The 11,944-nt window shown below is 33.8% G+C and overlaps 1 protein-coding gene and 2 non-coding genes across 5 annotated transcripts; 1 reads left to right on the forward strand and 2 right to left on the reverse strand.

The window, feature by feature from the left end:
- Nucleotides 1-618: 618 nt before the first annotated feature.
- Nucleotides 619-700, reverse strand: TRNAS-AGA (transfer RNA serine (anticodon AGA)). The gene has a single exon. It is a non-coding gene; the product is annotated as a tRNA-Ser (tRNA).
- A 3,494-nt stretch (nucleotides 701-4,194) lies between these two features.
- On the reverse strand, nucleotides 4,195-4,276 carry TRNAS-AGA (transfer RNA serine (anticodon AGA)). Its single transcript has one exon. It is a non-coding gene; the product is annotated as a tRNA-Ser (tRNA).
- Nucleotides 4,277-4,301: 25 nt separating this feature from the next.
- Nucleotides 4,302-9,686, forward strand: LOC11442049 (DNA-repair protein XRCC1). Of its 3 annotated transcripts, none has more exons than XM_024775625.2 (8): nucleotides 4,302-4,456; nucleotides 4,639-4,880; nucleotides 5,295-5,483; nucleotides 6,991-7,102; nucleotides 7,696-7,778; nucleotides 7,902-8,012; nucleotides 8,293-8,379; nucleotides 9,181-9,686. In XM_024775625.2, exons 2-8 carry the CDS (start codon nucleotides 4,710-4,712, stop codon nucleotides 9,523-9,525), a joined length of 1,098 nt encoding a protein of 365 aa, XP_024631393.1. In that variant the 5' UTR covers nucleotides 4,302-4,456; nucleotides 4,639-4,709; the 3' UTR covers nucleotides 9,526-9,686. The 3 variants fall into 3 exon arrangements, with proteins under 3 accessions (XP_024631393.1, XP_039686852.1, XP_039686851.1); XM_039830918.1 differs by having other exon boundaries at nucleotides 4,310-4,456; nucleotides 4,699-4,880; XM_039830917.1 differs by having other exon boundaries at nucleotides 4,311-4,456; nucleotides 4,649-4,880.
- Nucleotides 9,687-11,944: the final 2,258 nt, after the last annotated feature.

Consider the following 11,944-nt stretch of genomic DNA (forward strand, 5'->3'; position numbering starts at 1 on the left):
ACCGATGAAAAGCATCAAATGAAATACAATTAAAATCTACGAGTGTCTTAGATTTACGGACATATGAACACGAATAGCCTCGTGATATATGTGACAGATTGAAGTGCTCCATCCAGGACGGTGGAGAAGAGAGATCACCTCTTAGATAAGAGATTGAAAGAAAGCATTTAGAGATTAGTCTTAATTGACTTTAGTGACCCCGACTAAAGAATCCTTCAAATGACATTTTTTTTATTCAATTGATTTGCCATTTCTATTTCAATGTGAAGGGTCCATAGCTCCGTCCATATAGCATATCATGAATCAAGTCGATTGTAGAAACCGCAAATGAACTTATCACAAGAGTTCCCAATCAAACCTCCACGAGTAGAAATTTACGAAGACATTTTAGGTGACATATCAGCATCAACCTTATAATAATGATCATGTGGTGGAGGAGGAGTCCAAGAAACCTCCATCATATTTTAATGAGTATTAAAAAGGTAAATATTGAGGGCACATGTTAAGGAAGTTATTATAAAAATATATGTATGGGAAAAGTGAGAGGCCTAAGTACAACGTGCGTGAAGATCGGTGTTCGTAAGGAAAAAAATAAAATATTGGAAAAGAAGAAAAAGGCGTGGACGGCAGGATTCGAACCTGCGCGGGCAAAGCCCACATGATTTCTAGTCATGCCCGATAACCACTCCGGCACGTCCACTCTTTTGTTAAGCTTTTCACAAAACATTAATATACCAATTTCTTCAACACTTTATGTTTGGTGTCATGGTAGATATGTCAAATCACGGTGAGCCACCGTTATTTTGTAAAAGCTACACTTTGTAGCACACTTTGTAGCTTTTGTAAAATCACGATGTCTCGTCATCATTTCGGTATATACCCACCATCATCAAACATACACATAGCTTTTGCAAAACCATGGTGGCTCGGTGCAATTTCCGCAAACACAATGTGATATCAAACATGCATTGATATAAGACACAATTAAGGAGCATCGGTGTCTTTTGTGTTTTTGAGTTTGCTTGCATTGTTGTTGATTGTGGTTATTAACTCATTAAACTGGTTTATATGTCATCTATTAAGATCTCTGGTGTTGATCTGTTATTAATGTCTCATGATCCGTTATTAACAATCCCATAGAGTTAAAAAAAAAATAAAAAAAAATTGAAGCTACGGTCAAGAAGAAAAGATTATGATCTTCTATTTTCTCTGTAAAACTGCTTCTGTTCATTCTAGAGGTCATGACTCACGACTTTAAACAATGGCATAGGATCAAACTAAAAGACAAAAAACAAGTGTGCTATGAAACCAAATTCATTTGCTAGAAAAACATAGTATTTCATTTCAGTGCTTACTCTTACCGTGATAAATGCTTAGAAGCAAGGCTTCATTGTGTTCAAGGCCTTTAGTTATGTCCTATGTAAAACTAAATTCTTGAGTAATCCTTTAATAGTGTTTCAAATTCTTCCATTTTGTATGTGTGAGATTATAATGATGTTTGTCATTTCATCTACAAACAAGAATAAGATATCATTATGATATATTTAGGATTATTGTAAAAAAAAAAGATATCATTAGTATTTGATTCTTAAGCCAAAATTATGCCTTTGATTGATCATATACAAAAATAAACCTAAGGCATAAACTCTATTTGAAAGGAAAAAAAAATTACTACTGGTTTAGAATGTTTATATTAAAAGCTCTATTAAATTGTATTGCACTATCACCCAAAAAAATTGATAGCTACAAGCACGAAAGTATATGGAACTCTTGTTTCCCAAATAAGAACAAAGGCTGATAAACAATACACCATTATTGATTTGTGACACTCTTTGTTCGCCACAACGAAAAAATTGAACTTCGATGGATGATGAAATGGGAAAGGTAGAGTGCAGGAGATCATGTGTAATACTCAAACAATATCTCTTACACACTTACAAATTGCAACATTTTTATCCTTGTACAAAATTAAGAAACTCTTCATTCTGACAAAATGAATGTAGAAACTTGGCTCAGCATGACATACTACTGGAGAATAATCAATAGCAAGCATTCTCATCGATTGTGGCTCGCTTCGCTATCAATGATAATTAACACTTAAATGTCATGACTGAATATACAAAAAGTACACAAATACAATTTCAAGTGCATATGAAATCTCTTACTCACCCACCATTACACCACAGATACTAAATGTTTTGCCAAACCATTTTCCAACAGAAAGAGGAGAATGTGCTATCTACACTTAGAATCGATACAAGATTGGAGTCGTGAAGTGTAATAGTTGGAGGTTGGTAATAACTGTCTGCATCTCAAGAAATAATTTGCCTCTTCAAAGCTATATGTCTCTCAAAGTTGGATGAAAGTGATTTGAATTTTTGTAATAACTGTACAGAATGCAAAACATCAATGTGGATCTGTATCAACCTGTTATGGCATGTTTCTCCTTATTCAGTTGTGCTATTGAGTGGACTTGCAAGTGTCAAGTCTCTCGCACTATCAGCAAACGCTTTGAAGGTATGTATTATCTTTTATCTGATCATCATCATTTATCTTTTTAAATATTGTGTATAATATAATGTGTATTGATGCGCAATGTTGCCTTTAGTTGTGTTTCCCATGCAAATCTATTTCTGTTTCATTTTTTTAGGATCCTCTCTATGCAATTGATCATCTCCATCTCCTTCCCGAGTTCCACAATTTGACACATCTTTGTCTGCATCGGAGGATTAAACCTTTCACTATAAAAACAGTACTGGAATTCCTCTTAAGGTGTCCTAAACTGGAAACTCTTGTTGTTCCTCTGGTACGCCTTATATCCTGCTTAATCTGCCTCATTTAAATGTTAAAACAGTGATATTACTTCTATCCGCTAACTTGTTAATTGATTCTTATTTAGGGAATTGGCAAAATCGTCGATAAGAGAGACTATGCATTAATTCCAGGGCCTTATTGTTTCAAATCTTCTCTCAAGATGCTTCAGATTTCAGACTTTCATGGATATTATAGTTCAATCAGTTTCGTTGAGTTTATTTTACAAAATGCAAGAGTTTTAAAGCTGATCGAGATTACCTGTTCGCCATTTTTACCACATGGTGTGCCTTTGAAGAACCTGGCGGATGTCAAGAATCAACTTGCAGACATGAGAAGATGAGACATTCAGTTTAAGTAAATATTTTTTTAGTAGGAATTGAATTTTCTTGTCTAACTTTAATAAGGCGCGGTTAAGTTAAATAGCTTCCTTCAACAATAATTTATGGGGTTTGCATTTCATGAACTGAATCAATTTATACTAGTTTATATTATTGGACAGACTGTCTTTTGTTTCGCTGTTAAGTGTTTGCTTGGAAATGAAACCATGTAACAATGCAAGTATGGTTTGCTTGGAAATGAAGCTAGACATGATTTTGGGAACTTGTCAATATATGAGTCAAGTTCCGTTGATATCAGGACTTAAACGAAATCTCAACCGTAATATCAAATGAATCGTATGGCTCTAAATATCCTGCTGTCAAATTAAAATGTGAGGCATGTGCTAGTAGTTGTGTTCTTTCTCTTTTCTACATTCTGGGTCATCAAACATAATTCCTTAAAGTTTAGATCAAACCAAACCCTCTGCTACTCATACTAGCAAACTAATTCACTCATTGATTTTTTAGAATACATGAGAGAAGATTATCCCACTCACATTCAAGAATGCATTGAAACATATCAATTTAATGTATTTTATAGTGCCATATAAACAAAATTATCCCAAATTTTGAAATGAAAAAATAGCTTCATGTGTCACAAAAAATAATGTAAACAGATGGAAGAATAACATGTTACATTGTTGTTGATTTTCACTTGACTGATATTTTTTGTTTAAATATTGATTGTATTCTTTTAATTGTTTGTTGGGTTTGGAGTAGCTAATCTTCTCTTTAGTCTCTCATTGTGAGCTTAGCTCAGTTGGTAGGAACAGTGCATAGTATATGTAAAGTCTAGGGTTCAAACCCCAACCACCACAAAAAAAAAAAAAAAAAATCTTCTCTTTAATCTTACTTACTAACAAAAAAAAAAATTTTCAACAAAACAGCCTTAAATATTAAAACTTGCTTGACGTGACTGTCGATTTCTTAGTCAGTATTTTGACATTATAAGGACAATTTTATCATTTAATTAATTATATTTAACTAGTGAAAAAAAAAAAGACGTGGACGGCAGGATTCGAACCTGCGCGGGCAAAGCCCACATGATTTCTAGTCATGCCCGATAACCACTCCGGCACGTCCACTGTTGTGCTATACTTTTCACAAAATATAAATCCATCACTTCTTTGAACGGCTTCAGAACTTAACTCACTCACTGGTTTGATAACAACAACAAATTAGAAGCGAAACTTTCACAATTGGATTATATACCAAAATCAAACGCAGCGCCGAAACAAAGAACAAGAAACTAATCAACCAAACAGGTTTTTTATTTATCATTTAATCTCATATGTAAATATTTTTTATTGTTTTATTTAAACTGCTGTAATGTATGCTAAAAGAAATCATCAAATTCTGATGTATATCTCTGTTAATTGATGAATTTTTGAAACAATTTATGAATTTTTGAAATAATATGTGAATTTTGAATAAACCCTAATTGCAGGTTTTTGCAGTGGAACTTGGGTGTTTTTTCAAAATTGGTGCTTTATCATCTTACATGTAGTTATTGTCATCATGTCTTCCAAGAGAAACCTTCCATCATGGATGACTTCAAATGATGATGATGGTCATGGAAATTTTGGAAAGAGACCAACTTTGGATGAAGGTGGTGAGAAATCCAGTGAAATTGGGACTTCCAACAAGAAGACCAAAGTTGAAAATGAAAATGCTTTCAACAAGCTTATGGTAATTGATTAAGTTTATGTTTGCTATCACTGTCTGTTTGCCATAATCACATTGAGTCGTCGTGATTTTTTCAAAAGCTACTTAGTACGTGTTTGGTATCATGGTTGATATGTTGAAATCACAGCGAGCCACCATGATTTTGTAAAAGCTACAATGCCGAACAAGCTATGTCAAATCACAATGTCACCGTGATTTTGTAAAAGCTACACTTTGTAGCTTTTGTAAATCACGATGGCTCATTGTGATTTCAGCATATCCACCGTGATACTAACAATGCACATAACTTTTGCAAAATCATGATGGCTCAATGTGATTTGGGCAAACTCATAGGGATACTAACAGTTGTGTTTTTTTGGGTTTGTTTGCATTGTTGTTGAATGAGGTTATTAATTCATTAAACTGATTAATTGACAGGAAGGTGTAGTTTTTGTGCTGTCGGGTTTTGTGAATCCGGAGCGTGGTATCCTGAGGTCGCGTGCTATGGAAATGGGAGCAGAATTTAAGCAGGACTGGAACTCTAATTGCACTCTTTTGGTTTGTGCATTTCCAAACACTCCCAAGTTTCGACAAGTTGAAGCTGATTGTGGAACCATTGTATCAGAGGTTTTTTCCTTTCTTTTAACTTGTTACACGTGAATGGTCTCTAAATGTATTCCTTTAAAAGTACTGCTTATATTTTGGGAAGGTTGAAGTGGAAGGAAGAACTCCTTAAGAATCTATGTCTGATACTGTTAGGTATCCGGTGGGATTGATAGGGTAACTGCTGATGCAGTCAGTTATTTTAATATATTGTTATTTAGGAGCAGTTAGCATTTTGTATAATATGCAGTATTTGTGTTGATTAGGAGCAGTTAGGCAGTTTATGCAGTAATTTGTATTGATTAGAAGCGGTTACAGGCAGTTTATGCCCTTTGTTTGTATAAATAAGGCCATTTGGCCACAATAGTGGGGGGAATTCATAATTATTTAATTAGGAATCCGAATTAAAGAGAAACAAAAGAAATAATATTATAGATTGAAAAGAAAATATTACAGAAGATTATCCCTCTGTAATCCCAGAGCAACAGCTCCTCAGAGAAGAGACATTTCTCTCTCTGCCCAAAACCAATATGGTTCCTAACTGAATAATTCTGAATTCCCCTACTGTTGTAGCCAAATGGTCTTATTTATACAAACTAAGGGCATAAACTGCCTAACTGCTCCTGATCAACACAAATACTGCATATTATACAAAATGCTAGCTGCTCCTAAATAACTATATAATAAAATAACTGACTATATATTAAAATAATAACTGACTGCATCAGCAGTTACCCTATCAATACCACCGGATACCTAACAGATACTCCTTAGGAATCCCTATTGTATGGTTTGTTATTCTCACTACTTGTGGCGAGAATAAGTTCATTGCTCTAAGTGTCATTTTATTAATGTCTCATGGTCAGAGTTTGTAAACTACTTATCAACAAATAAGATCTCTGGTGTTGATTCATTATTGACAATCCCATAGAGTTAAAATTGAAACTATTGTCCTCAATCTTGAACCAGCTGATAGCCAAGAAGGTACTAGGGCATCTCTATGTATAATCTCATTTTTCTTTGTGGAATAATTTATTTTTAAGCATTTAGTTTGATATCTGCGAGCAATTTAGCGTTAATTACTGTAGGCTGTAGCTTTAGTGTCTTAGTTTACGGTGGTATTTTGAGGTTAGTTGAGACTTGAGACAATGATTTTATTTCCTCAATGAAGGAAATTAGGGATCTTTTGTCTTGGTTGACATTCAGACATCAAGTTTTTGCTCGATGAAAGGATAATAAATATAGTTCGTTGTTCTTTTCTGTTCTAACATGAATGAGATTTTTATGTGATGTGCTAATCCAAACCTTTCACTGAGGGGAATCCTATTTGTTACATAATCCAGACGTTTTTTTTTTACTAATATTGGTGGCATTAATTTTTCAAATATTATTGGAATCAAGCTTACCGCTTTTTAGATTTTGGTGGGAAAATTCTAGTAAAGTTACACTGATTTTGGTTGTATCATTGTCCATATATTTTGTCAACAAAAACGTAACATGATGTATCCTTTATTTTGTTCTTGGGTGTTAGGATTGGATACAAGAGTGTTACAGACAGAGGAAACTCGTTGAAATTGATAGTTACCTTATGCATGCTGGGAAACCATGGCGTAATGGAGGTAGATCACATGAAGTCGATGAAGGTGATATATTTTTGTATGCACTAGTAAATTGATAGGACCTAGTTTAAGTTATTTTGCATTTGATAAATGGTTTCCTGATTACCATATTCATTTTGTATACAACATGAAATTTGAGCTCAAAAGAAGCCAATTAAGATTGCATGGAGCTGTGCACCTTTGTGATTGCATCTTAGATATTACGTTTCATATTCATCCCTTTTCTCTCTCATTTATCTGGAAAAGTAATTACTAATTAGAAAGAATAAAAAGTTGTTCTTGGAGCAGAATCGCTGTTTTAGCTACAGAGAAAACTCCATTATCTGCAAATATATTGATATTATGCAATTATGCATGCTTAATTATTCCTAAAATTACTTAAAGACCTTTTTTGTGTGTTTAAAACTTTCTTTACAACCATCTTTTTCACCAGAGATATATATATATATATATATATATATATATATATATATATAAATAAGTGCAAAATTGTAAGGGCAGATCTAATTAGTTGTTGCCACATGCATGTTTGCCAACCTCCTACCCAAGTCCCGCACCATTGTCTCGGTCCAGTTTCACATCTAATATTTCCTCATGAATTTTATGCGTGAGTGCAGAACAAAAACCATCTGTACCCCACAAACCACAAAAGCGTGTTGAAAGAGAGACTTCAGAGGCGACTACTTCCATAAAATCAAAGGTAAAAAGTGGCAAAATGTTTTACAATTTTATATACTTGATTTGAGAAAAATGGATCTAAATAACCTTTATTTTATTTGTCGACAATTAAATTTGCTATTTTTTTGTTTGCTACATATTCCAGGGAAAAGACACTGACGATGCTAGGAAATGCTTTGAACCTTCTGAAGTGAAGAAGTGGGCTCTTGATGATTTGAATAAAACAATTCAGTGGTTGGAAAGTCAAGAAGAAAAGGTTATGATCTTCTACTTTCTATATGAAAACTGTTTCTGTTCATTCTAGAGGTCATGACTTTAAGTAAGCTTTCATAACTTGCATAGGATCAAACTAAAAGACAAAAAACAAGTGAGCTGTGAAACAAAATTCATTTGTTAAAAAAATATAGTATGTCAGTGCTCACTCTTACCGTGATAAATGCTTTAGAAGCAAGGCATATCTGTTGTTCTAACTTCATTTTGTTCAAGGTCTTTAGTTATATCCTATGTAAAACTAAATTCTCAAATAATCCTTTCAGCCAGATCCAAATGAGATAACAAAAATAGCTGCAGAAGGGATTCTGACTTGTTTGCAAGATGCCATATGTTCTATCGAGGAAAAACAGGTAATGCGCATAATTAAAACTGATTGTGACTTGTATTGGTTAGTAAGGAACTAATTTAATTATTTTCTTTTCCTGCGGAGTGTTAATATAAGTAAAATTTAGAGTGGAGACATCTCTTAAAATTCTATGAGAATAATCTGAGTATCAGACTAATAATATATGCAGGGCACAGATTTATATTATCATGTAAATTCATCTCATTATTATTTGAGAATTCATAGCAATTTGCCTATCTTTCTTGGGAATGTATGAAATCAGTTAAACATAGAAACATAACATATCGTAAGTATGTCAAATTTTCTCTTGCATGAGCACCAGTATTACTTACTACTGAGTATTTTCTATTTCCTAATCATTGTCATCCTAGCTTTTTTTGTCCCTAACAAAGTTTTCTCCAGAACCTTTGCACTTATTTTTATGACAGGATGGACAATTTATAATGTCTATGTACCTGATGATGCCGACTAATTATAAGGCCTAAGTATATAGCTATACTGGATATTTTACTTGAATGAGAATTGGCGAATCATTTGGCCGAGTCATCACACTGAATGACACTCATTTACATTTAAAATATCCTTCAATGTCGTTGACAATTGGCATCTAGACTTGCTGAATTGCTTATCTAGTTTTAGTATGCTTAATCTTTGTACAGTCCATTTGTATTTGGTTTTACACATATGTCTGAATTCCATGCCATCTTGGTATTCTTACTTTAAGTTTCAATGTGGGGCTGTTATATCAAGGATTAAATGGAATGCTTTTGTTGCTGATTGTGTTTGTCTTGTTAAATTTAACCAGGACATTGGGAGAGGAACTGAGGACTGGAAATTCTTACCTCGAGTTGTTGAGGAGCTTGCAAGATTGTATGTTGTGGGAAACAATAAGGCTTCAATGTCAAAGGAAGATATCCACAAACAAGCACTGGACTGTAAACGTATTTACGAGGAAGAACTGAATAGGTTAGATCATGAATTGACAAAGAAATCTAAGATAAATGAAGAACATAGGAGCAAAAGGGGAAGGACAAATGATGCATCTTCTTCTGGTGCAGTTGAGTATGATAGTGATGATACAATCGAGATGACGGAACAAGAAATAGACCTTGCATATAAGACTTTATCCTCTAAGACGTGTAACTTGTGAATGCTGATTGAACTGGTTTGTTTAGGGATGAAAAGTTGTTAGTTTGGTTTACACAATTTTGGTTACTTTTTCCTACGACAATACACTGCAGAAAATTCCCAGGTCTATGAGACTTGCCTCTGTTTAAAATTAACTTTTTCATACTATCTTTGTTAGCCTAACGGCTCACGTCTTCTTTGCTAGTACTAATTTTATCCACGGACTCTTTTTTTACTTAACTTTGGGAGGAGTACCTGAATTTTCGGACTTGTGCACTTGCACTTGAAAGATCTTATAATATTTTCGAGTTTTTTTTTCCACCCTCCATACCTGATTCGGATTATGAAATCTGAAGAAAAAAATGTAGCGTGTTTTTACGCCTGTCGGCTTATATATTCAAAATATTGTAGGGCGCGCGAGAAATTAATATGATCGGATAAAAAATTGTCTTTTTTTGGGGTACAATAGACGGTAGACCCTGAGAAATAGTATGCCCAAATCAGAGCCCCTTCCCAAAAGTTTCAATATTCCGATCTTTCAATTGTGAGGTAATAAGGTTATGCAACAAATCAGAGCTCTTTCCCCACTTCTCTCCCAACAATCTATGAAAATCCTCATGAGTGATCTAGGCCACCTCAAATCTGAGAGGACAATCACCCACATTGGTAGGCTCCCCCTATGAAGAACCATAATATAAAGGATGTAAAGGTAATTGTACTTGTGAAGATTATCAAGATAGTCAAAATAAAAAATGTTTTTTTACAGAAGAAAATAAGAGATGTGTTATGAAAGTAATTCAAAGTGTTGCAAGATATTGTACAACAACATAGAAGAGTAGAGAGAAATGGATAAAGGGAGAATAAGATAGTATATTTTATTATTTTTCAAGTGTGTTATTTACATGACAATACAGCTTCTATTTATGGAAATTGCTCTTCTCTCATCAAAAATTGCTCTCTCTCATACAAACTGACGAAAAATCACACTTGGAAGTTGGTGTCATTACCACCTAATAAGAAGGGCATAGATGTAAGGCGGGTTTTCAAAGTTAAAGAAGGTCCAAATGGTGGAGTACTAAGGTATAAACTAGATTAGTAGTAAGAAGTTTCATGCAAAAATTTGGTATCGACTATGGATAGGTTTGTACACTTGTAGCAAGAATGGAAACAATTAGATTTGTGGTTGCAATCTCAAGTTGGAAGAATCGGAGAATTCATCAAATGGATGTCAAGTCAAAATTTTAAAATGGTCCATTGGAGGAAGAAATGTTTGTGAAGCAACCTCCGGGATTTTTAAATAAAGAAACATGAAATAAAAGTATACAAGCAGAGATAAAACTTTGTATGGTTTGAAGCAAGCACCAAGGGTCTCTGGTAAGAAAGTTTATGGCTTTTCGTGTCATATAGAGGTACGTTACTAGTTTGTATATATGTAGATGATCTTCTAGATACTAGAATCAATGAGAATGCTATAGCAACTTTTAAGTCATCAATGGTCAAAGATGACCGATTTAGGAACATTATCCTGCTTTTTGGGAATATAATTCCAAAGAACATAAGATGAAAATGTAATGCATCAAAGCAAATATTCTTTTGATATACCGAGAAAATTCAATATGCATCACCACAACTTAGCCAAAACATCAAGTGAAATTGACATGAAACTTGAAAAAGATGGAAACGAGAATCAATCACTTGAGGATCTCAAAAGTGACGATGAAGACGAAGCTCACATGGTGGATATTGTTGATTAGGCTTATATAAACCAAATAAATTTATGAGGAAGTAGGTTTTTCGAACCTTAACTTAGTTAAAGAGGGCAAATGATTCAAGTATGAATAAAACTGAATGCTCCTCATCATCTAACACTTCTGTTTGTATCAATTTGACCATAATATTGTTTAGATAAAGTGACAAATAACCTTAAACTAACACACACAACTCTTAAGTCCCTAGTTCAAAACAAGTTTACAACTTTAACCACAACAATAGCAACATTGACAATTGAATTAGACCTCATAAACATATGTAATAATGCCCTATATCGTAAACCACTTGAGTTGGTCTGACGGTGTTACTCGAGACTTTGGAGTGCGCTCCTCTCAAGGTCGTAAATTCAAGTCTCCCGATACCAATTTCGATGGATTGGTCCATTCAGGGCTTTGTAGACCTCAAAAGTGGACGATCAGATTGAACCCTCCAATTAGTTGGCCATATATTGAGTTAAAAAAAACCAAAAAACAATGCCTAATTGCTAGACTAAACACTTTCACTAAAGTTTGAATTTAAAATCCCACAATTGTGCATGTGAGTTTGAGATGTCCATTGTTGTCTACCTAAAAATAAAATTATGAAATAAAATTAAGGGACCAAAATGTAAATATGTATAGAATAGATTTATAGCAAAAATAAAAAGGAAAAATAGACATAGAAAAGTAGTA

Source organism: Medicago truncatula, chromosome 2 (genome assembly GCF_003473485.1).
Source record: "Medicago truncatula cultivar Jemalong A17 chromosome 2, MtrunA17r5.0-ANR, whole genome shotgun sequence".
Lineage (NCBI taxonomy): Eukaryota > Viridiplantae > Streptophyta > Magnoliopsida > Fabales > Fabaceae > Medicago > Medicago truncatula.